This window comes from Pipistrellus kuhlii, unplaced genomic scaffold (genome assembly GCF_014108245.1).
Source record: "Pipistrellus kuhlii isolate mPipKuh1 unplaced genomic scaffold, mPipKuh1.p scaffold_m20_p_6, whole genome shotgun sequence".
Classification (NCBI taxonomy): Eukaryota; Metazoa; Chordata; class Mammalia; order Chiroptera; family Vespertilionidae; genus Pipistrellus; species Pipistrellus kuhlii.
This window is the reverse complement of record NW_023425562.1, coordinates 64,850,790-64,877,686: the sequence shown is the minus strand read 5'-3', so window position 1 is coordinate 64,877,686 and position 26,897 is coordinate 64,850,790. Positions and strand designations below refer to the sequence as shown.

The 26,897-nt window shown below is 37.3% G+C and overlaps 1 protein-coding gene across 6 annotated transcripts in view; it reads right to left on the bottom strand.

Moving 5' to 3' along the window:
- SPTLC3 (serine palmitoyltransferase long chain base subunit 3) overlaps positions 1–26,897 on the bottom strand; it is a 126,415-nt gene that overhangs the window by 52,148 nt on the left and 47,370 nt on the right. For 5 of the 6 annotated variants that reach the window (XR_006740232.1, XM_036418079.2, XM_036418076.2 and 2 more), the window contains 2 exons: positions 8,368–8,492; positions 6,335–6,428 (listed from right to left, as the gene is read on the bottom strand). Coding sequence is in view for 5 of the 6 variants with exons in the window: in XM_036418079.2 (XP_036273972.1) it covers positions 6,335–6,428; positions 8,368–8,492 (219 nt within the window). In the remaining variant the exon portion in view is untranslated. Of the gene's footprint in view, positions 1–6,334; positions 6,429–8,367; positions 8,493–10,769; positions 11,056–26,897 lie in introns of those variants that run through there. The other variant, XM_036418080.2, reaches the window with a different exon arrangement.

The window sequence follows — 26,897 nt, the reverse complement described above, 5'->3', positions numbered from 1 at the left end:
CAACTACAAATCTCCAAAACAAAAACAAATCCCAAATCCAAAGAAACCACCACTTTCTTATCAGGGTATAAAGAAAACTCTGAGATTCGGAAAACATAAGAATAAATTTGATGCCATCAAGGTGCACATACACAGCTCTATTGTGCAACGTGGTTATAAAGTTATAATCACACACTGCAGATTTGTAATCACCACAAACTTAAGTATCAACAATGCCTTGGACATTATTGGTCACTAAGTCTGTCTCACCAAGACTGTTTCCTTTGGTTTGTGAAGGGCTGAGAGGAGCCAGCTGTCTGGGAGGCTACTGAATGTATAGCTATCAAAAATGAAAGCATGAGACCACATTCTGGTATCCAGTGAATAGCCAGGCATGGGTACTGGACTCCTGAATTACTAAATATTGGAGTACTCCAACTCTGTGCCAATACCTAGAACAAGTCTTGGGTGACAACTAGACTTTAAGAGTTTGTTCTTGGACCTGTCCCAAATTTCTAGCCTCTGTGATCTGGGAAAGCTGCAGATAAGATCCTGTGTAAAGAGGGCACAAGGAAACAAAGAAGCTAGCCACAATCTTCTAAGCAGAAATGTTGGGTGTAGTTTGAAGAGTGTCTTTCAGAAGATAAGAACTGGATATTTGGCTTTGCTGTACAGGGAAGGCACTGTTTCTTCTGCCAAGGCTTCCTCCTTCCTCTTCTCTTATGCAATTGAGCTTGTGTTGAAACATAAGCACTTCCTTCACTGCCCATCCCTCAACGCCCTTTTCCTCCCTGAATCCAGGACCCCTGGTCCTAGTTGGCATGAATATCAGCTTCCACTTTTCATATGCTGCCCAGTCTGGTTGATGGTCCATCCATCGTCATTCAAAGCTACACAAACCGTACCCCTAGCTGCAGTTAGATAAACCCTCTGGTTCTCTATTCCATGGGCTGAGTGCCAAAAATACACTCATGTCTGCAAATGATAAGCACTCAGCAGCTATTGCTTCAGTAAAATTATGGTTGGATGATGAAGAAAGGCTACCTGTTATTTTTAAAAATTACTTGATCCCCATCTTTTCTCCCATTCCTTTTATTTCTTCAGAGATATCCAGTTTCATCCTTCAATATTGAACCCAAATGTGATATACTAAGCAATAGGTACTTAAATAAGTGAACAATGATAAAGAAATAAATTTTTACTCTTAAGACCTCCCCTTACTTAGCCTTTGGTGGAAAACATTATAATAATGGCCAGCTTTGGCAAGCACAGCAAATGTTTTCCTCAAAGTCACATTTATAAAGGCTCTTTTTCACAAGATCATCGAGGACTCTGATGCATTGAAAATTCGGTGCTTTAAATTTTGCAAAGCAGATTGGGCAAATACTATGCTGTTCTGGTTTCCCTGATGATGGCTCTATAAATATGTGGGCAGGTGTTTGTTAGGTCAATGAAGCAAATGCTTTTCTTGGAAGAGTGCAAAAGGCAGCTGGGAGCAAGGACCTGGACTGGGTTGGAGAGTAAGACAGGTACTAGGGCAGGGTCTGTGTACCTTGGGGAGCGGGAGGGTTCATATCTGCAAATCTGAATTGGGGAAATGGGATGAAGAACAGGCAGAGCAGGAAGCATGTGCACAGTGTGCCCCATGCACTAAGGCCCAAGGCAGCATGTAAGGAAGGCTTTGATTCTCAGGAAGGGGCCTGTAGAACTAGACAAAGTACTGAGATGGGATCTCTAAGTGAATGGGGTCAATACAGGAAGGTGAGATGTAACTCAGGAAACAACAGGAAAGCTCAGAGGTTAGTTCTGGGATACTGAATCTTGGGTCAAGGTGCCAGCAAGGACAACTGGAATGAATGCTGGCTGAATTATTTGAAACCAACTGCTCTGACTCAAGGTAATGGCTTATAAAGTAGTCAAAGTGATTTCTGTAAGTCTGACCTTCAATTCCAATAGCCCTCATGAGCCTTCCTTGAGCAGATGAGGTAGAACTCAGAATATTCTCAGTAACACTGCACTCTTTGTTCTTCCTTCTCTTGGCCATCAAATGCCTCTAGGTAGAGTCTCACTTCTTCTTCTCCACTTTCCCCCTGTAAACCATTCCAAATTCTTGGCCTGCCCAGCCCATTGACCTCATGGCAACTCCCCTAGCTGAAAATACTGCTTCTCCTCTCCAAGGCTAGCTAAAAAAGTCCTTTGTGGCTCACTTGAGGACAGAGATGGTCTACAGCCTCTCTATTTCCTGTGTGGTCCTGCACCAACAGCATTGACGTCACCTGGAAACTTGTCAGAAATTCAGAAACTCAGGCTCCACCCAAGATCTACAGAGTCTGCATTTTAACAAGACCCTGAGTGACTCCTCTGTACAGGAAAATCTGAGAAACCTTGCTCTGGAATCCAGATTATATGTAATTACCAGTAAAGTGAGCAGATTCAGGGGGAAAAATCACTCTGTCTTGATATATCCTAATTTCTAACAGAAGATATAACTTTCTAGAGGGTTAAACCTTATACAAGGATTTGAGGTCCTGGCATGCTCAGGGTGTTAATATACTCAGTCCAGGGGATGTGTTTACCAAAGGCAAACAAATGCCCCAATTTTCTCAAATACACTAAAATCCTAGTGAAGGTCAAACTTGCTGCCTGGTTGGAGCTGATGCCTTCGCTTAGGGTGTGCAATGCTGGAGAGCCTGTTTTGTGCCACCCAATGAGTCACAACAAATGAAAGATTGACTATTTCACTGAAGCTTCCCACAGTAGAAAACCCAAGGAGATATTCTTAGCACTGAGCCAGAGGAATTCAGAAGCCAATGTCAGCAATCTGGGTTGAAATTCAGGCTAATAACAGGATAAACCATAGACTGATTTTTACACAAAGACTCACAGCCCTCTGGGTCCCACATATGTCCTGGCAGTAGCTAGAGGAGAGCATTTGCATATGCTGTACATACCCTGCCTATATCCCTCAGCCAGCTCCTTATTGCATAGATAGGCCATTCTTGGTCCAAGAATTTTTTTCAGGCTGTGGGAACAAACTCAGGCTGAGTAGGGACAGCTTTCAAGTGTGAATTGGTGGATAAATGCCCCAGCTACCTTCCCCACTGAGAATGAATAACACTGAAGCAGGTCTCCGCAGCCTCTCATAGTTTCCTAGTAGGACTGAGCTCCACTTGTCTATTGGGGTAACTTGCTTGACAACATGCCCAGGACTGGCTGCCTTTCCTTCTCTGTCTCCACTCTCTGCTCACCTGCTGGTGCTTCCTGGGATCACTTCCTGAATAAGTGATTGGCACCCAAACCCTTGTCTCAGGGTCAGCTCCTGGGAGAAATGAACCAACATGAGAGCAATTTCTGAGTAGCTGTAACGAATGGACTCATTTGAGGCTGAACTGCATAATTTTATTTGAATATTTAAAATAAAGTTGTTTCATAGGGCTCTGACTAAAATTGTTCCCATTATATGGTTTCACTAAATCATTTGTATTTCATATTTGTGTTTGAACAAAAATATGGGAAAATCTCCAATGTTATGTTCACATTGTTGGCATCCACTCCATATATCCAAGGATAAGAGCAATCTTTTTGATGACTCTCTATGGAACTAGAATGTGGGTGATGATTACCCCATATTTCAGCATTAGCCAATAGGAAAAGAAGCACTTCAAGCCAAATTTGCCCCATTCCCCCAAAAAGAGGGTCTATAATATGATGGGCAAAGCCTGATATTCTTTGGCCATGGGAAACTGTCTCAAGAAGCCGCAGACAAATCTTATTTTCCTCCCTGACCTATGTGTTGCAGGTTCTTGAGTTTTTTTGTCCTCATGTAGACCAAGAATTGCTTGTCTTCTAACTTTGACTTTTTTGCCAGTGACCATGAGAATAAAGTTGGCTTAAAGAACTCAGGTTCTGCTGAGCCATTCATTTTAGAATGAACTATTCATTCTAGATTCAAAGAAAGAGGAAGTAGAAAGTCATGCTTGGGTGTTTAGCTTCTACACCAGCAATGGTGGCCAGAGAAGATATATAAGTTATCTATTGTTATGTAACAAATTATCCCAGAACTTAGAGGCTTAAACCAACAAACATTATCTGGTAGATTTTGCAAATTAGGAATTTGTGAATCTTAGCTGGGTGTTCTGGCCTATAATATATGTGAGGCTGCAGTAAAGATGTTGGCAGAAAATCAGTCAAGATGTCCTCCTTCAATGGTTCTTGGCTGCCTGAATGTCCTCATAAGTGATCTGAGATGCAGAAGCCTACAATATCTTTAGAACATAATCTTAAGAGTGACGTGTCATCTTTTCTACTGTATATATTTTAAGCACACAAACCAATCTTGAGACAATGCAGAAGGGGGTTATACAAGATTGTTACATTTAACCATATATATGGATGGAACTACAGTCAAATACTTGCCAGCTGTTCTTTATTTTTCCCCAAGTAGAGAAAATCTCTGATCACCAATCACTCGTCATGCCAAAGAATCAAAAGGGTATAATTGTGCTAATACTAAACCACATTTTCTGTTGTCTCTCTTTTTCTCTCTCTTTTGTTAATCCTCATCCGAGGGTGTTTTTCCATTGATTTTTAGAGAGAGCAGAGGGAGGGGGAGAAACCCAAAGAGAGAGAGAAAAACATTGATGTGAAAGACACATCAACTGGTTGTCTCCCACACACTCCTGACAGTGCAAGGAGTCGAGTCTGCAACTGAGGAAAGTATTCTTGACCTGCAACCCTTAAATGTTCTATCCACTGAGCCAAACTGGCTAGGACTCTATGATCTCATAATAAATTTATTTCTTAAACTCCTAAAAGTTGTATACTCAAATAATGAATTTTCAAAACTGTCAACATAATTTGAATCTGGATGTGTCAATCAATGGTAAATGAAACAGAACTGGAGGAATGTAACTTGACTTATCATCGACTAGCCAACATTGACTGTTTGATGAAAAATAAAGAAATGGAGACAGATATTTTAAATTAACATGGATTTGGCTATCATAATTGGGCTAGGTTGGAGGGACCTCAAGTCTAGTTCTTCCGGAGGACTGGTTCTGAACTGGACCCCAGAGTACTCATAACATACAACTGCTGGAGGTGGTTCAGGAAAGGCTTAGCCAGACCTCATCCTACTCAGTGAAAGCAAGAGATTTTTCATTAGAAAAACTGCAAGTTATAAAGGAGATTCACTTTAGAACTCTTCCATTCTTTTGTTTTTCTTCGCATGTGGCAATTATTCTTTGGCTTGATATTTCTGTGCGGTGAACAAAACAACTGGAACAATTCTCCCTCAGTTATCTATCACTTTTCTTCTCCTCACTTTAGTCTTTGAACTTCCTTGGAGCATGGAGGGAAGTGTTAAGGAGAAGGAAAAGGAAACAGTTGAGAGGAGGGGGAAGCAGGAGAGAAAGGTGGGGAAAAGGAAGAGAGAGGAAACAAGAATGCGTGTGAGTGTGTGTGTGTGTGTGTGTGTGTGTGCACATGTGCACACAATGAAAGAAAGGAAAATTCTGATCATAATAATGAATTAGAATCAGAAACTAAACCAGGGGCATCCTTGTACACTGGATAGTTCAACACCCTTATTTTCCAGCTGAGAAAACTGAGTACATGAATGATTAAAGGATTTACATAAGGTGATATAACAAGTCAGGGGCACAGCTAGACAATAGAACACAGGTGACCCCCACTTTCTCCTTTTAAGTATTTCCTAGGCTGCCCCATCAGTCTGTAAGAATAAATAGCCTCTGCCTCTTCCTCCTCATCCAACCACACAACTCAGAGCCTGAAAGAGCATTTCAATCAAGTCGAATAAACCGTGTGCGTGTGTGTGTGTGTGTGTGTGTGTGTGTGTGTGTGTGTGTGTGTGTGTGTGTGTGTGTGTGTGTGTGTGTGTGGTGGGGAGAGGTTGTCTGAGTCTGAAGTGAATGAGGATAGTGAAAAGAAGCATTTTGATAAGGAAGATGCCTTTTTTACCTGATTATAGCATATAACTTAAACAAGTCTTCAAATTTCCCAAGGCAGAGTAATGGAAAAGGAAAAGTTGTAACACTCCTGATAATTAAATGGTAATTCTAAGAGATCAGTCATGTCTTCAGAGGCCATACTGCAAGGCCACTAATAACAGTGACACTAATGTGTTTGGGTTGTACTTAACAATCCGAGTGTTTAGTGCACTTCAACCATTTGTTCTGGGTCAGCAGAGGTTAACAAGCCAGTAGTGAATATAAACACAATTGTGTTTCGTTAGGCTAAGCTCCAGGTTTGAAGAGCAAGGACAAAGCCCCATCAATCATTTTTACGTCCTTCTAGAAACATGTGGTACATGTTGGATAAATATATTAATACTCACTGTTGTGTTTGAAGATCCTTATGGTTGCACCTGAGAGTCGGGCCCCAAGCACAAGAGATGCGTGATTTAACTCATCACTTAAAATGAGGCATCCCTGTTTACAAAAAACACACATATGACACAGGTCAATAAATAAAGTTAAGGAGAAACAACATGTGGGAACAGTAAGGTATTTTGAGACTTGAAATATAGACTCGTGCACCCACTTCAGTTTTAAATCTAGTGTCTTTATGAATAAATGCTATTCAGCAATTGGCTGATGGAGTTGGGGGTTGTTTTAAGGGATTACATCCTTGAGTCACTTACACTTAATTTTCAGCAGAAAAAGTCATTTGAGATCTTGGTTCAGCAACAGCTGTTGTATAAAGAATTGATGTTTGACAGGAAAACCGATACACTTTTGGATGGGTTGGGGACTTGCTGGGGCCCTTCAATCCCATGCTATAATAGATTAATTGGGACAGTTTTGGTGTATCCTTTGGAAAGGCAGGGTCTTTTCTTTCTTATTCTTCACTGTACTGACATTCATGCAATAAGAGCATCACTGCTTGACAGTTAAAAACATTGCATTTGGAAAAGTATGAATGGCAATTCAGTCTGAGGCCTGTGGAAAAGCCCAATATAACTTACTGCTTATAAATTACAATTTATAAATTTAGGTTTCCTTTTGAATGAAAATATTATAAATTTTGAAATTGCGCAACCATACCCAAAATGTAGAGATTAACTATGGTGGCCATTTGTCTTCCATAGCCAATCAGAATCTGGGGGTTCATCCTTATATTTTGGAAACTTCATACATAACATATTTTGAGTTTTTGAGGCAAGTGTCATCACATTCCTATACTCTATACTCCAGACATGCGTTATTTTTTAGGTGAACATTTGAGAGTTACTTGTAAACCTCATGATACCTCACCCTGAAGTTCTTCAGCATGTTTTTATTAAGAATAAGAGCATTCTCCTGCAAAATCACAATGTAATCATCACACCCAAGAAATTAAACTTTTATATATTATGTAATATATAGCTCAAAATTATGTTTCCCCGAACTGTCCTAACACTGTATTATGTCTTTTACAGATATATTTTCTTCTATTTTTTAAAATACATAATCCAATCAAAGGCTATACATTAATTTAGTTGTCATGAGTCAGATTTCTTAAAAAACGTAAATCTGGTTATGGCACTTGATTTTACTTAAAATGAACCAACCTACTCCCCATTTTTTCTCAGGAAGAATTTCAAAACTTGCACATGACTTACACTGCAAGACTTTGCAACTTGGCATCTGCCATCATCTGTAGTCCCTTCTCCATCCACTACCCTATACTCTAGTTCTTCCCAACCTAAGCCTTTACCCATGCTGTTTCCTCTTCCTAATCTTTAGGAAATAACTTATCTATATTAACAGATGAGTAAAGGATTCTCATTTCACCCACTTTGAATGAGATTTTTCAAGAAGAGTTTGAAGGCAACTTCTTGTCCTTCCCCATGTATATACATGCCTTCTCTGTGTTAAGTCATCCTACTTTATTTGGTGTGTTTTTTCTCCATTAGAATGTAAATTATGTAAATTTACAAGGCACAAGTCTTGTTCATCTTTGTATGTCCTGTATCTTGCCTCACAACAGGACATAGTCAATTCTCAATCAGTTATTTATTGAGTGAATGAATAAATGAATGAATGGTTCCAGCAAAATGTTTTGTTCAAATAAATGCTGAACAAGTATTGTCTTCATTATAGATAATGAGTAGGGAACCTACAAATTTAATTGATTTTGCTAAGAAATAAACTCATTTTGCATGAAAGATGAAATTTGACTCACACCTGGGGCTGCCATTCTATAATCAGACTATAACGATGAAGAGATTTGCTGGACTAAGCTAGTACATTTATTTTAAAAGTTGGACAGCCATTAGGCTTTTCCTCAGATAAGGAACTTCTGAGCTATATCTCTAACAAAGGGCCTTCTCAATTATAATTCTTAGGAAAAATACAACAGAAGATAAATATGTTAACAAATTCTCACCTTCCCAACTAATGCAGGAATATTCATTGAATTAGTTGCAAATCCCATCCCAAAGACCATGGCTGCTTCTACCTTCAGGAACTGAGCCACAAGGTCCTCCAACTCTTTATGCTTATCCAAGGTTCCTGCACACAAAATAATAGGATGAGTGAGTCTTCTCTTTCACAAAAAGTCTAATAATTAAAACTCAAATTCCAGTATATACCCATCAACAACATTTATCTATATATTTTGGTGATGCATAGCAGGTTTATTTACTATGTAGACCCCATACAGAAACAACCCAAATGTACATCTTCTACAGAATGAATAGATGCATCATGGGAATATCTATATAATCAGATTCAACACTGCAATGAGAAAGAACAAATTACTGTACAACACAACTTAAAAAAATCTCACAAATTAGTGATTGAGTAAAATAAGTCAGATACTTATATACTCAAAGATTGTATGAGTACATTTATATAAAATTTACAAACAGATAAAACCAACCTATTATGCTGGAAGTCAGGGTGGTGGTTTCTTTTACTGGGAGCATGAGAAGCAAGTTTTTATTTCTAGATCTGGGTGCTAGTTACATGTATGCTTGCTTTGTGAAAATCCATTGAGCTAAATCCTTGTGAATGGTGTACTTTCTATATAAATACCTTGTGATGCAATAAAAACTACAAAAAATTCACTCCATAATTTCTTTCTCTCCATACCCTACATCTCATAAATAACTGATTAAATGTTAACCCCTCAGAGGTTCCCCATACTCACATGTAAACAGATTCCATAAATAATTTTTAAAAATATATATTTTATTGATTTTTTTACAGAGAGGAAGAGAGAGGGATAGAGAGTTAGAAACATCGATGAGAGAATCATCAATCAGCTGCCTCTTGCACGCCCCCTATGGGGGATGTGCCCACAACCAAGGTACATGTCCTTGACCGGAATCGAACCCGGGACCCTTGAGTCCAAAGGCTGACGCTCTATCCACTGAGCCAAACCAGTTTCGGCAGATTCCATAAATACTAATAAATCTAGTTATAATTTATGAAACCTCTGGAATGTGCTAGATTTCAAAGCTCACTATTTAGGTTATCTCATTTAATCTTAATAGCCCAGGAATCCAGGTATTATTACTTTACAGATAAGAAAGCTAAAGTGTAAAAAAGAGGTCATAGAAAAAAAGCAATAGAGGTAATCTAGTCAAACTCCAAAGTTCACATTTTTACCACTTTGGTATCTTTTATATGCTTACTTTCTGACCCCTTTCTCTACATAATCCCCTTCATGCCTTACTGAGAGCAAACCTATTGCTCCCATGTTTTTCTTTTTGTCACCACTTGAACTTTTAGATCTGCACGGTCCCATATGGTAGCCTCTGGCTACAAGTAGTTAGTGCAATAGAGAAATTGAATTTTAAATTTCATTTAACTTAATTTAAATTTTTAAACTGAAGCACTATAAAATATTTACTACTCAACACAACTTCATATTTTGATAGGGTTACATTCTACTTATTTCACTTTACTCGATAAAAAATGTAATGTCTGAATTGAGATGTGCTTTAAGGGTAAAATATACACATTTTTAGGGCTTAGCTCAACAATAAAAGTAATGTAAAATGGCTTATTAATATTTTTATATTGATTACATATTTAAGTCATATGTTGGATATATTGGGTGAAAAAATATAAAGTTGAATTTACCTGGTTGTTTTTTTAAAACTTTTTTATGTTTTAAATTTTTTACTATAAAATTTAAATTATAGGTGTCTTGCATTATATTTTTATTAGTAAGTACTGCACTAGATGATACACTTTACAGAACAGAAAAAAATGGACAAGTGGAGAGATTCTGCAATTTGCATCCTTGGGATGTAGATGCCAGATTTAACTCAAATTTAAGTTAGAGCTATATTGTGAGGATATTCATAACTATTATAAACATACTTCTTTTAACCTAATGATTAACATATTTTAGTAAACATTATGTGTTTACTAAACATTACTTTACAGATAAGAAAGCTAAAGTGTAATTAATTTAAATTGGTAAATTATCTTGCTTATTGTGCTAAAATGGGGAAGCATTTAACTGCAGAAAGCACTGAATGGTTCAAAGTTTTACTTGGCATTTAATATGGAAGCTGACGTTTGATGTCCGATCTTTATCTTTTATGAGAAGTAACACTATCATCTAACAGATTACTGGTGGTCTTTCTTTTCAAAGCAGAATTCATCTGTTTTTCAATTGTCAGAAACCATAGTTAACATGTATTTCAGCAGTCAATTTTGCTCAAGATTTGAGGGAAAACATTAAAACTTTAAATTATAATTTAAAACCTTTTCATCATCAAAGATATATTAAATAACAAGAGAAACATAATCATTTGTCAGATTTGTTTTTACCTAACAGAGGCTGCATCCCAAAAGCAATGGCCCAGGAATAAGTAGTGAAGAGACCATTGGCCTGGACATAGGAAGACTTGAGTTCTGGCTCCAGCTTTTTCACAAAACAGTTGAGTGGACTTGCAGTTTCCAGAGAAGCTGGGAGAAGCATTGTTGTAGGTTTTCCTGACACGGGGAGTGCTCTTTCCTCCACATCTATTTTCTTACAGCTCCCACTCACTCTTTGAGATCCACCCAACATGACCTCTTTTCTGGGATTCCATTCTCAACTTCCCCAGGTAAACTTGGTCATTTTCTCTTCTAAGATTGCATAAACTTCGCCGAATAATGCTTATAGCCTTTCAATTGAACTGAGGATGTCCACTGGACCATCTTCTTTGTTACAGTAAGAGCCCGCGGGATACAGATACTGTGTTTGAAATGTTCCTCTTGGCAGCCACGGTGCCTAGTGAAGCATTGACACATAGTACTGGTAGAATTACAAGCTGTCTTTTGATGGAGAATGAAAATAGAACTGAACCTAGAGGAGGTGATGGTGCAGGGAAGGTCAAGAACCATGTAATCTAGGGCAACAAGGTGGCTGGGCAGTGAGCACCAGCTTGAAAATACTGTTTCTCTTTTTATTTAATACCAGTAGCCCATATCTGAGAAGGCCTCCAGCAATGAGGTGGCTAACCAAGCCTTTCTAACTTCATAACTTTCCCCAAGACACTTTCCTGCCTAGAGGGTGAGGGGACAGCTGTGCTCTGGTCCAGTCACCCAGAACTGGGTGCTTAGGAGTTCATAACGAATCTTTGTGAACTCCACCTTTATCTTTCCCAAATCTGACATTTCAGGGGTTTATGTATTATAGTTGCCTCACTAAAACTTTTTAGAATAATGTAGGATGTGTTTTAAGCAACCAAACAACCAACTAATGAGAAATTAGTGTACCTAAGGACATCCTGAGAAATTGCCAACATGGAGATGAGAGGAAATGCAGTGTCTTTATGTGGCCTCCAGAAGCAAGCCAGTGGTGACATGGTTAGTCAAGTAATGTTTAAATATACAAATTTCTATAACCAGATGCCTTACACCTAAGTTATGAGTGATTGTGAATCTACAGGCTTACCTTCATGTGTTGAAACAACAGTTCCCAATTATCATAGAATTTCTTTGTTTAGTGTTCATAGCTCAAATTTCATAAACAGATTTGAAAGATTCCCAGAATGGTTGGCCATTTTCTTATTCAAGAAGTCATGCCTTTCAAAGTTAGCCTGGGTTGGTCTGGGGTGGGGTAGAATTTGTTAATAAATAATAAAAAGTGTGGCTTATTTGCATTGATTGACTGCTAATTTCCTCTTCCTGTTCTTCATATTCAATAAATAAAAGTGTAGGAATACCTTGGGAAACAAAGGAGTAACTAGAAACTTAACTAGTTTGCTTTCCACAAATATTCAATCCATGCACTTTTATTGAATTGAGGAGTCTGAGCCATGCCAAATTATACAATAGTAGGTGGTTGAGTACCTGAGTACTTCTAGAAATTATATTCAATTATTTTTTGTCTGTATATTAATATGAGAATTTTCAATCCCAAGAAAACACAGCTGATAGCATTATAATTAGCTAGGAAAAGAGCTAATTAGAAAAGAAGCAAAGGGGAAAGCCAGACTTTATAAGTATAGCCATTTGGGTATTCTCTCTGCAGGTAATCACCTGCCCCTTCCCTGCAGATCACTGGGAGAAGGGGTCCAACCAAGGGGAGATGGAAACACAGTAAAGTTGGGGTGACACAGGGAAGGTGCCTGTCAGTCAAACCTTGGAGCAGAAACTATTGGCCAGAATGGATAGGACCACTGCAAGCCCATGAAAATGTGGGAATACATAATCTCCTAAACAAAGGAGTTTGCTCTCTTGCTCTTGCTCTCTGGCTCCTTTGGCTTTGCTCCTGTCCAGGTTCTCTCCATAACCACGTAGCCATGTGGCACGTGAATCCCACAGCAATAGATGGATGAACTGCAACTGGGAACACAAACTAAGCTGGCCTGATGCTGGACTGGACACTGCTCTAATGTGAAACAAAATTTCTGGACACTGGCTTTGATTCTAACTCCATTGAAGCTATAGCTACACTTCTTCTACAGTGGGAAAAAGGGAAATGGAACCAGGGATTTCAGGAGTTTAATTTCACAGAAATAAAGCTTTCTACAAGATTTCATCCTTTCATGAGAGTCTCCGAAAATTCGTCTTCTCTGGATATTGCAAAAATCCCACTCCCACTAGCAACAGGTGAGGATGAGGACCGCTCTCCACTGATAACACATTTATTGTCCTAAGACCTAAGTGAAGGTAAAGATAAATTCACAATAATTTTTATTTCCTTTTCTCTCTCAAACTTTAGCTTTAGTCCCTGGAGATCAATAACAGTTATAAATTGGTAGTGGCAATTGCTATGTTTTGCATATATGGACACTTATTCTCATCCTGAACATTCAATTATCCAATTGGATACTGAATAAAAGAATAAATACAAGCTGGGTGTATCCTCTTGCCAGCTCTCTTAGCATTATTTCATGGGCCAAATACTGGGTTTGCAAATATCAGTCAAATCAATAAAAAATCAGACTCAGGGAAAAAATACCTCTATTGTATTTATGGATGATACGCTGCTCCTGGATTTTTACTGACATTTATTGACTAAAACAATTCAGGTATAACATATTGATTGCTGGCCTTCATATTGACATTGATCAATAATAAAGAGTGTGGATGTTACTATCTCATTTCACAATCACCCATTCTTCCTGAGTGGCACATGGGAGGACTGTTTTTCACACTGTGGTTGTGGTCACTTTTTGTCTAGAGTGTCCTGTTTGCAGGTTGTCCCTTAGATTTGACCTAGGAGCAGGCTATTATTTATCATGGAAACCTGCCAGCTGCCTCATCTGGCTGTTCCTGCTGTGCTGTAATGATCACGCCTCTGAGCCACTTTGCTTGAACTGGTGATTCCTGCATTAAAACCAACATCAGTCCTTCTACCTAAAACATTCTACCATCCAACTTATCACCCCAAAGCTCTCAGAATGCTCTGCTTTCCTCCTTATTCCACTGTGCCCAGTCTAATGGGGGTTATAGAGCTATGATACCTCTTTAGTAGGTTTGTTTTCCTGTAGACATGCAGAACAAGTGTGAAAAAATCCACATGTGATGTCTACAGTAGATCTAGAACATACTTTCATGCTGCACATAGACAGCTTCTGTTGGGTTAAAAGTCCTTCTATCCTGTTAAAATAGAAGAGACAGTTTTTATCTGCCCACCTATCAGGCTTCATTTTAAGCAAACCATTTGCCACCCCTTGCCAGTTTAAAGCATTAGTAGATCATTAGAATCTGATACAAACAAAATCCTTAAGTGAGGCAAGGATATATAATCATTATGATCCTTCCTATCATAAATAATCCTAATACTGGAATAATTTTTAGTAGACCAAATGATGACATCTACCTCACCTCTGACACCATACACAATAAATTCATGTTTTTATCCTTCTGTTTTTTATAATGTTTTATTTTTATGTAATTTCAGACCTACAAAAAAGTTGTAAGAACAGTACCGATAATCTCTAGATACTTTTCACTCATATTCATCAAATGTTATTTTACTATTATACATTTCATTAAGTCTCTCTCTCTCTCTTTCTCTCTCTCTCTCTCTCTTTCTCTCTCTCTCTCTCTGTCTCTCTCTCTCTCTTTCTCTCTCTCACACACACATATTTATAAAAATTACATACATATATGTAATTTTTTATAAATATGTATAATTTTTATAAATATGTATTTTCCATATGTATGTTATATATGGAAACATACAGAAGTGATATCAGTTGCTTATAGGATACAGATAATAAGTTCAGGCCACATACTTAATGATATGTCAACGTACCATGTTGAAATATTTCAAGATTTGTTAGTTGTCACACAACTTTTTAAGAGTGGTTCTGCCATTATCCAGATTGTACACAATTAGTAAAGCTAGAGCCACAATTTAGATTCAGCATGTCTGACTCTAGAGAATAAATTCTTCATCACTATTCCATGTCATTTTCCAAACTTTGGCCTAAGGGGTGCTAAGCATCTGTATGCTTCTAAAGATGTAAAGATTTATTGCTAGGAACATCATAGGATAATTTGAAATAACTTATGCACGTTCTCCTTAAACTGATTTTTTCTCTCTCAAGTTTATTTAGTTGGTAGCCAGTAACTATTTAGCCCTGTGTTTCTGGAAAAATTCTTGATATAGGGGCCAAAGTAAAAATTGTTTCTTTCCTATTTCTGGAAAAGGCTTACATTAATTGAAAATTTATATTAAGTATACTCAAAGGATTGAAATTAGAATATGTGAGAAACAGAGAAGGTAAGGGGGATTTGATCAAGTCTGGGGTCAGTGGACACATGTGCATTTCTGGTGGTAGCTGCCTGGGGACAGCTGCAAGGTGCATTAGAGTAGCTTGAATGCTGGACATTGGACTTTCCATCCTCACCAGCCACCCCTCAGCCCTCACCATGGGACAAAAGTAGCTGATTGCTGGATCACATGGATTGTGTTCACTGAAACAGTGGGCCTCTCAACAGGGGAGCAAAGACCAGGGAGACATCCTTGATGATTGGGAGCTGCTTAATATTCTAGAACCTTTGTTCTCTCTTGATGAATGGGAGCCCCAATATGGTCTAAAAATAAAATAGCTAGATTCAGGCTTATAATTAACTTTAACTTGATTAAAACAACAACTTGAACACTTCTTTCACACCTGAGTTTGTGACCCACCTGGCCTTTTCGTTCATTAGCTATGTGACCTTGGGGAAGTTATTGATATTTTTTGGACTTTGGTTCACTCCTTTATAAAAGGAAGTGAGATTAAACAATAGGGACCTTGTCTCAGTTGTGATTCCATTCTCTATTTTACTTCCATTAAAGAGCAGAGAATTAAGTCCGGACATGGTGCATGATGAAATGGATAAGTTCTACCTGGTAGCATGGATGGAAATTAATTTATAGGCTCCTGTGTAGTCTTTCAATCCTCACTTTTTACTTCTGGAATTTATCCCATTCCTTCTTGGATTATTAAATATACCCATCATACATAGGGTATTTAGATGGTATAGAGTTTAAGAAAATATAAACAGGTTTTTGCCCTGAAGGAGTAGAAAAGACAAATGAAATAGGTAGAAAAAAATAAATAAAAGCCTGGATAAATTCCTTGATTCTGCAACTCAAATCTTCTTAATTCTGCTAGTCACCACCAGGTGAAAAGTTGTATCTAGGTTATGTCCTATGTATTAAAAGAAATACAAATGCCAAAATGATTTTTTTTAAATGGCTTGATCAAGAGGGTATGAAATAAAAGGGTATCACATTTCTGTCAAGTAGTATTTTTGCCATTCCAAATGCTCCCATTTCCAAAGTTAATCACCTGAATGTGTGAAGCTAGCAGTAGACATTGACAATGTCCTTGGTTTTTCTCAAGTTGTTATCAGTGGCTTTCAAGGATATACCCAGATGTCAATGTCAATGAAAGTTCAACTATATCTTTAGTATATTTGCATGGGATAGGATTTTCAGTCTAAATAAAGTAAAGAAAACTAAAGTTTGATGCGTACTGATATGCAATAGATTTGGAAATCTGGACAATGGTTTTAAATATACAGATGTTTTCCTTCCCAAGTTGCTATGATAGTGAGTATTTGTCTATATCAGCAGACATTTTATAGAGAGCCAGACGCAAAATAATTTGGGCTTTGTGGGCCATGTGGTTTCTGTTGCAATGATTCAATTCTGCCATTATAAAGTCAAAGCAGCCAGCCCTGGCTGGTGTGGCTAAGTTGGGTGGGTGATGTCCCATACACCAAAAGGTTGCCTATTCCATTTCAGGTCAGGGCACATATCCCAGCTTGGGGCTGGATTCCCCTGGTGGGAGGCCTGCTTGAGGCAGCCCATCATTTTGAATAGATGTTTTTCTCTCCCTTCCTCTCTCTTCCCCTCTCTCTAAAACAATCAATAAAAATGTATTTTTTTAAAAATCAATAAAATCAAAGCAGCCATAGATAATCCACAAAATAATGGTTGTGATTGTGCTCCAATAAAACTTTATTTATGGATACTAACATTTGAATTCCACAAAATTTCACATGTTACGAAATATTATTCTTATTTTTATTCTTAAGCTACTTAACACTAAAAATTGTTTGTAACTTGCAGTCAGTATGAAAACGGGGCAGTTTGGTGAGCCCTGAAGTAGTTGGTCTCTATTGATAGCTATTGGGTCTAGTAATAATTAATGTCGTTTTTAAACATTTGTTTAAAATCTTGCTTGGCGTTGACTTGTATTGACATAACCTTCAAACACGTAGTATCTACAGAACGTGTGAAGTGCAATTAACAAGTTTTGCTTGAAAAAGTTTGTCTTTGGTTTGGTTTTTGCAAAACTAGGGCTAAGAAGATGGCAGATGAAGAGCATATTCGGCACTGCATGCTTTACGAGTTCCAATTAGGAAGAAAAGCAAGTGAGGCTGCAAAAAACATCTGTAGTTAGCGCCAGAAAATGCCAGCGTTGGTTTGAGAAATTTCGAGAGGGAAATTTTTCGTTAGATGACAAGCAAGAGTGGTCGAGGCCGTGTGTCCAATTTTGATCAAGAAGCTCTTCAAGCTCTTTTGGTGCAAAATCCTCAAATTACCCAACAAGAGCTTGTGACAACTTTAAATTGTCCACAAAAAACAATTTCCAATCAATTGCGTGCACTTGGCAAAGTCCAAAAGTTTGGAAAATGGGTTCCTCATGAGTTGACCAACAACAACCATAATCAAAGAGTCACAATTTGCAGTTTGCTCCTCTCTCGTCAAAACCATTTGCCGTTTTTAGAGCAAATTGTTACCGGAGATGAACAATGGGTGCTGTATGTTAATTTGAAAAGGCAGCCTCAATGGTTGGACAAAAATGAGGCTCCGCAGCCCACGCCAAAACCTGACTTGCATGCGAAAAAAGTGATGTTGTGTGTTTGGTGGAATTTTAAAGGAATTCTTCATTATGAACTTTTACCATCTAACCAAACCATTACAAGTGCAGTGTATAGTGCCCAATTGGAAAGGTTAGCCCAAGCTTTAAGAGAAAAAGAACCCGCGCTGATTAATCGGAAGGGCGTAATTATTCACCACGATAACGCACGACCGCATACTGCAAGAATCACTGCTGAAAAACTGCCAGTTGGAATGGGAAGTTCTCCCTCAACCTGCATATTCTCCTGATATTGCCCCTTCCGATTACCATTTGTTTCATTCTTTGCAAAACTTTCTTCTTGGAAAAAAATTTAATAATGAAGAATGCCTCAAAAATGCATTGACCGAATTTTTTGCATCAAAATCACAAGAATTTTACAACAGAGGGATTAAAATGCTTCCTGAGTGTTGGGCACAAGTAGTAGAAAACAACGGCAACTATATTGTTGATTAAATTTTGTTGTATTGTTTAAATAAATTCGATTTAAAAAAGTATTAGAAAACGACGTTAAATATTACTAGACCTTGTTAATATGCAGTTAGCGCCAGAAAATGCCAGCGTTGGTTTGAGAAATTTCGCGAGGGAAATTTTTTGTTAGATGACAAGAGTGGTCGAGGCCGTGTGTCCAATTTTGATCAAGTGCTCCTCTGTGAGACTCAAGATAACTAGTGTCTAGTCTTGACTTCTCAACCTAGTGACTGTATGAACACTGATAGGCAAGTCATTAAAAATCTCTAGACTTCATGTATATGGTATTTGTGAGGGTGGAGGGAAGATAATCTATAAATTCCAAAAATTAGATAACCTACAAATTCTAAAATTGTATGAGTTCTCATTTTGCTCAATCATCTCAGGTATTACCTTGCTGGTACCATAAGTATACTTGTGAAGATTATTGACATAGCTTGTTGAGTTGTTATGCTTCCTTAGCTTTGTTGAACCTACAGGGCCAATTTCCACATTTGCAAAAACATCCCTGCTAGCTGAAATTTGGCTGAGCTGTAATTTCTGTCACTGTCAAGAGTAGGGCTATTTCCTTGTTAGAACTATAACAGGTATTAAGAAATTTCCAAAAGGCTTTCAGAAACCAAGATACACTTTCATTTTCCTACTCATAAACAATTCCTCTGAGAGTCCCTCTCCTCTTACAATTATTCTCAAATGAAAATAAAAAGGCTTGAGAGAAAAGCAATAACATTTTATTAATTGGGTTTTACAATAATTTGGCCTGAGAGGAATTGGCACTATTTATAAAGAATGATTTTGCTGTGTGAATTAAGAAGGTAAAACTAATTGAGGATGCTTATAGCCTATTTAATTGAACCTACTGTTTCAGAGCATGTTTATAGCATAGATTTGCATAAAACCATGCTAATTAAATTTGTTTTTTAAAAGAACACAAGATCTTTACTTGGTAACAATATCCTAGAAAATGCTCATTACCATAAGAATTTGAAGGACATAAGGACGATATTTATTTGAAATAGCTTTAAGGTCAACATTTTGCAAATTCATGCCTGCCCTTAGTTCAGGTTAGTTCAGGTTAGCAAGACTGCACATTTCTTGAATCTAGCTACAAATATTTGAGAGGAAAAAAAACATACAACAGTTTTGATAGTTTGAATTAAATGATAACAGAGAACTTGTCTGAAAGATAAAGAGGCAGACAAACCATTTAATGATTACAGATAATGTTCTCAAAAGGTGAAAAAAAAGGAGACATTTCAGCAAATTTGCCCATTACATTTAACATGAAAATCACAGCTGGAACTCAAGAAAGAAAAATAATTTCCTATTTTATTCAGTTACATTGATTCCTAAGTCAATATGTCCTTTACGATGTTTTTATGGTGAAACTATTTGAAGGCTACTTCTTGAAATCACAATTATAATTTGAAGGAATGTTCTCAAATAAGCAGTTTTAAGGTATGAATACTATTCAGGTTTCCCTAATAAGATTAATCAAACACAAAGCTTTCCTTCCCCAAGGAAGAGAAATCTACAAGTAGAGGTGAGCTTTCATTGGCATTGAGTTAAATCTTGTGGCATTCCATGCATTTGTTTTCCTAGAAGTGAACTTCTTACTAATAGTTGCTGGTCAAACTATGACAGCACAAAGAGCTTAAGGAGTATATGTATTCAACTTATATACTACTACTACATATCTTCTGCATACTCTTAGACAATGAATGTGGAGCAGGGGAAAGAAAGAAAACAAAGCTTCTCTCTGGTCTGCCTGAGTTTAATCTTTCCTAGGTCCAAGACCAGCAATGTGTGTCAGGTGCCTATGTTCAGATATCAAAACCAACTGTCTTCACTGATTTTCTAGGGTTCTATTACCTACTTCTCAGTTTTTATTGATAGACTCAATTTCCTAAGCATATATGATGTTCATCTCACACAAAGTAAAATACATTTTGAAAATTTTTAGACTGATTTGGTTAAGAAAGTTAGCCATGCTGGATAGTTTTCTGTGGTTCCCAAAGTGTGTTCCCCAAAGCAGCATGTCACCTGGCAACTCATTCGGAATACAAAATTGTGGATCCTATTCCAAACCAACTGAATCAGAAACTCTGTAGGTGGTACAACAAACTGTGTTTTTCCATGACCTTCAAGGGATGCTGATGTTAAAGTTTGAGAACCACAAATGGAGTCACTACAGCCAAACTGCTAAATTACTACAATCAAGTAGGTTGAGGCTTGAGCATACAATTCTATTCCTGTTTTAAGAATCCTGGGAACTTAAACTTTTGACCTTTCCAGTACTGGGTCAATGCCTGGATCTACATCAAACCTCCAGATAATCCTGATTACCTTGAAGTACTAAGGAAAGAATGGTCACCTATTCAGACCACCTGATACCCTAATGGACCACTAGTTCTCTTCAGGGTTATCATCTCAAAGCAATCCAGAGGCTAAGAATGTGGGGTTGATGCTTCTGAAGAATGCACTTTATTATTATTATTATTATTATTATTATTATTATTATAAGAACGCTTAGCTTTTCTCTCTTCTTCAGAACACTGAGTGTTGTCTAGTTGCATTTCTGATTTGAAAACCCTAAGACTCTTGAATAAATCTTTATCATTTATTTCTAGGCACATCCCTTAGACTCTGAGTTCATTGTACACACTAAAGAATCCACACAGCCTGGGGTAGGGTCCCTCCAATAGACTGAAAAATGTGGTCAGTCTGATTTAGTGGCAACATTTCGGAAATGCCAGAACTCTTTTTGTAAGACTGTGCTTCATTTTAGGCTCCTGTTGACTTTTACGACAATAATTAACTCTCAAAATAGGAGTTCATTGTGGAAAATTAACAAATAATACAAAATAAAATATAATCATCCGTATCAATGCATATATTCATGTAAAATGTATTTTAAAAATGGGCCCATAATTTACATACTGCTTTATTCTTTTAACAATGTATTTTCCATGTTAAAGATAAGAAAAGTGAGAACCAGGAAGACATATACCTTATGTCTTCCCTAGCTAGTTATTTAAAATTTTAAGGCAACATTTCTCAAAATGGAACTGCTGAGTTAAATACCTTGCTGTTGATACATTTTAATATTGCTCTCCAATTTACTCCAAATGCAGTTTATAACAATGGACTTTTCTTCACTTGCTGGAAACTATAAAATATTATTTTATTATTTAACTTTTCCTAATTAGGTGAAAAGTGGTAGCCGAGTCTCAAGAGAAAAATCCATGGTAAGTATAGAACTTTTGAAATTTCATAAAGTGAACATACACATATAACTGCAACAAGATAAAAAACAATATGAAAAGCAACTGCGAAGTTCCTTTGTGCCCCTCCTGGTTACCATTTCACCTCCCCTCAAAGTAACGGCTATTTTGTGCATTCTCAATAGGGGTGTTATTGTTCCCAAAGAGTTGAAAATTAGTTTTTGGAGGGAGGATATCTTGTTCTATGTATGCATAAAGCACAGATATCCATGTACTACATAAACAGATTTGCACTTATCTGTGGTATGAAAATACCATGGGAGGAGGAGATAAAAAAAAAAAAAAAAAAAAAAAAAACAGGTTGGGAAACATCATACTTTTCTGATTGTGCAGTTTTGCCTGTATTGAACTTTGTCAAAATATTGGCCCACGTCTTAAATTGGAATTATCTATTCTTTTGATTTTTAAGTCTTTACCTACTAAGAATTTTAATACTTTGTCTTATACACTGGGAATAACTTTATCCAATTTTATTCTGTGACTTTTAACTTAGTTGACATTGTTTTTATGTGAAGAATTTTGACTGTTTCCTTTTGTTGAATCTTTCCCTTTAAGTTCTCTGGTAGTGAGCCGAAACCAGTTTGGCTCAGTGGTAGAGCGTTGGTCTGTGGACTGAGGGGTCCCAGGTTCTATTCCGGTCAGGGGCATGTGCGTTGGTTGCGGGCACATCCCCGGTAGGGGGTGTGCAAGAGGCAGCTGGTCGGTGTTTCTCTCTCATCAACGTTTCTGGCTCTCTATCTCCCTCCCTTCATGTAAAAAATCAATAAAAATATTTTTAAAAAAAAGTTTTCTGGGAGTGCTTTCTCTGGTTCCCTAGAGTAAAATACTGGCTGAATTAGGCTTGAGAAATCTGAAGGGCAAACACTTGTGGATAGCTGTTGATTGGAAGCAAGCTGGCCTTCCTCTAAAAGGGAGTAGGGCCTGTTTTTCATGGTCCAGGGTGGCATGAGTGGTATGGAGTGGACCTGAAGGTTATTTACAATGGGTCCCTCTGCCTAGGAGGGCATTCTGCCAAGTAAGGTGAGCTCTGGTGAAAAATATTGGAGGTCATTATGGGATGTAATCACAAGGAGGTGATTACAAGTAACAAGCTAGAGAAGAGGCTTTTATGCTCTGAATGTTTCTGTCTTTTCCACCCCCCAAAATTCATAAGTTGAACATTTAATAAAGTCTTCAGACCTAATAAAGTGATAATATTAGGAGGTAGAACCTGTGAGAGGTGAGTAGGTCATGAGGATGAAGATAAGCAGACAAGTAGAATTTGTGCCTGTATAAAAGAGGACCCAGAGTGCCACACATCACTTACAAGTGAGGATACTAGGAGAAGTTTGCAGCACAGAAGAAGGCCCTCACCCGACCACACTGGAACTTTGACTTGCACTTTTAGCCCCCAAGACTGTGAACTTCTGTTGTTTATAAGCCCAGTCTGTGGTATTTAGTTGTAGCAATTCAAACAGGTGAGGAAAGGGTGTTGCTCACATCAAGGGGGCTACAGTCTGACTTTTCTAACCAGGTACTCACAAGGAACACACACAAGTGCGTTTTGTATTTGCATTGTCTGAATAGCTTTATTCTGTTCATTTTTCACTCATTTGTCAGTTCATCCATTCATTCAGTTTCAATTTTATTTATGATATATAGTGTTTTCTGGTGGTGGCTGTTCTTTGTTTTTACATTTCAATTCCAAATACATTTGCGATATATCTAAATGTAATTTACCTAGATGTAAAGTGTGAGGTAGAAATCTAACTCATTTTCTTATATGAACTTATTTCCTTATATGATTGCCAAGTGATCACAATAGTAATTATGATTCTTTTCTAACTGATTTGAAATATTGTTTTTATTATACAGAAATGAGTGTGTCACATTGTGTATGTCTCTAGACTTTCAGTTTAGACTCCCCCCACCTTGTCCATTCATGTTATTGGGATTGTGTTTAATTTACATATTCATTTGAGAAAGTATCAAGTCATTCTCATCTAGGACATAGTTTCTCTCTCTCTCTCTCTCTCTCTCTCTCTCTCTCTCTCTCTCTCTCTCTCTCTCTCTCTTTCTCTCCTCTCTCTCTCTTTCTCATACACACACACTTCAAAGATTTATAATCTTCCACAGCACATTAACAAAGTTATTACGAAAAACTATGCTGTAATTACCAAAGTTATCACATGTGGCACAATTTGAAGAAGACAGCCTAGACCAGGGAGCATGCTAATAGAAAACTACAGGAGTATAGAAGAGGTAAATTTAAAATGTCAAACATTTTAAATGCTTGATTATGACTCTAAATTGCTATCTCACTCTGCCTACTGTTCAGAATATAAAAAAAATGCATAACCCTCCCAATCCCATCAGCCTGTGGATTGTTAAATTGATCCATAAGCAAGTTAAAGCCTCCCTTAATTATTTATTTCACAATTTTTTTAGTTGTACACAAAAATTAATAGCAGCACATCTTTTGCTTCTTAAAAACAGCATTTGCAATTCTGTAGTATCTGTTTGGAGATGTACTGTTTCCAGCTATATTTTGGGCTTAGTTTGAGCATTTGCAGGTACGAGTTTGGCCTACACACTGGACTCCTTCTTTGCTGCTCCTTCAACTAAATCGACCTCTCTCTTAGACACTGAGGTATTTTCGTGGTGGTTGCAGCAGGGAGATGAGAACCAGGTTCCTGGCTGGGATCTCTCTTTCTACTTTTATCCTTTGGGATAACTTTAATTGTATTTTTTTTTTATTACAACACATTATTCAGTTTAGGTTTTTAGAAAAATCTCAGTTGTTTTCTTTCAGTAAGCAAATATGTTCTAGTTATATATTTTTTGGTCAAAATAATGTGTGTGGTCTTCTACCCTTTTATTATGTTTTAAATACTTTCTCTTGATATTCATTTTGCTTAATTTTTCTATTTTGTAATATAATTTCAGGGTTCTCCCCCGCCCCAATGACATTGGAAACTATTTTTAAAAGGCTGGGATGGATATGTTGATTAAGGTATTGCATATGTGTCCTTATCCTTTGATTGCCTCCCCCTTCCCACTCACGCCCTCACCCACCTGGTATCCATTGGTTAGGCCTATATGCATGCATACAAGTCCTTTGGTTGATCTCTTACACCCCTCCCCCACTGTCCACTGCCTTCCCTCTGAGGTTTGATGGTTTATTCAATGCTTCTTTGTCTCTGGATCTGTTTTTATTCATCAGTTTATGTTGTTCATTATATTCCACAAATGAGTGAGATCATGTGATATTTATCTTTCTTAGACTGGCTTATTTTGCTTAGCATAATGCTCTCCAGTTCCATCCATGCTGTTGCAAATGATAAGAATTCCTTCTTTTTATGGCAGCATAGTATTCCATTGTGTAGATGTACCACCTGTTTTTAATCCACTCATCTGCTGATGGACACTTAGGCTGTTTTTAAATCTTAGCTGTGGTAAATTGTGCTGCTAATGTTCATAGGGGTGTATATATCCTTTCTGATTGGCGTTTCTAGTATCTTGGGATATATTCCTAGAAGTGGGATCACTGGGTCAAATGGGAGTTCCATTTTTCATTTTATGAGGAAACTCCATACTGTTCTCCACAGTGGCTGCACTTGTCTGCATTCCCACCAGCAGTGCATGAGGGTTCCTTTTTCTCATCTTCTTCAGCACTTGCCATTTGTTGATGATAGCCATTCTGACATGTGTGAGATGTTACCTCATTGTTGTTTTGATTTGCATCTTTTAGATGATAGTGACTTTGACTAATGTGTTCATATGACTCTTGGCCTTTCTTATGCACTCTTTTAAAAAAGTATCTACTTGGGTTTGTTGCCCATTTTTTTATTGGGTTGTTTATCTTCCTTTTGTTAAGTTGTATGAGTTCCCCCAGATTTTTTTCAATAGATAAGAGTTACACATATGTTGATATATATGTGATTCAATATGATGCTATTTTGTTGTATTGACAACAAGCTTCAAAACTTCATATGTCTAATTTTATGGAGGTGTTAACATCAAATAAATTTTTCTACTTAGAAATGTAGAATTTCATGCAAAAAAAAGCATTTGCAAGAAGTTTTAATTCATTACTTTATTATTAAGAAAAGTGCTGCTGAATAATTTGAGAAGTTTATGGTGAATATGCTGTATCTCAAGATATTTGTGAATGCTGGTTTAAATGCTTTAAAATTGATGATTTTGATGTGAAAGACAAAGAATGTCCAGGCCAACCAAAAAAGTTTGAAGACCAACAATTACAAGCATTATGGGATTAAAATAGATGTCAAACTGAAAAAAAAAACACAATGTGCAGAATGATTAAACGTTGCTCAGCAAGCAATTTCTAATGATTTACAAGCAATGGGAAAGATTTTAAAGGAAGGAAAATGGATGGACCAAAAGACAAATGGAAAACCGAAAAGTCATCAGTTAAATGTTGCTTCAATGGCATGAAAGATAATGTTTTTGTTTTGTTTTGTTTTGTTTTGTTTTGCATCAAATTGTGGCTGGTGATGAAACGTGGATTTGTTTTGAGAATCCCAAATGCAAAAAATCATGGGTTAATCCAGGTCAACCATTGCAAGGCCAAATCGCTTCAGAAAGAAGACAATGCTCTTCTTTCTAAAACCAGGTGAAACTGTTAATACTGATTGCTACCGACATTAAATAATCAATTTGAACCACACTTTGATTGTGAAATGACCAGAATATGCCAGAGGACACAGCAAAGTAATTTTGATGATGCACTATCACACATTTCAAAACCAGTTAAAGACACGTTAAAAGATCTTGCCTGGGAAGTATTAACCCACCAGCTGTATTCACCAGACCTTGCTACTTCAGATTTCCATTTGTTCCAATCTATGGCACATGCACTTTCTGAGCAGCATTTCAAAACATATGAAGAAGTGGAAAATTGGGTCTCTGAATGGTTTGCCTCAAAACAAGAAAAGTTCCATTGGGACGGTATCCACTTATTACCTGAAAGATGAGGGAAATGTGTAGCTAGCAATGAACATTACTTTGAATAAAGCACTTTTGATGTTTCTCTTAAAATTATTGTGTTTTCTTTTATTACAAAATCTGCCATTATTAACCAGTACACCTATATGTTGGAGATTAAACCCTTATCGGTAATAACATTGGCAAATATGTTCTCCCAGGCAGTGGGCTTTCTTGTTGTTTTGTTGATGGTTTCTTTTGATGTGCAAAAGCTTTTTACTTTGATGTAGTCCCATTTGTTTATTTTCTCTTTAGTTTCCATTACTCTAGGAGCTGTACTGGTGAAGATATTGCTTAGGCATATGTCTGAAATTTCTCTGCCTGTGGATTCCTCTAATATTTTTATGGTTTCCTAT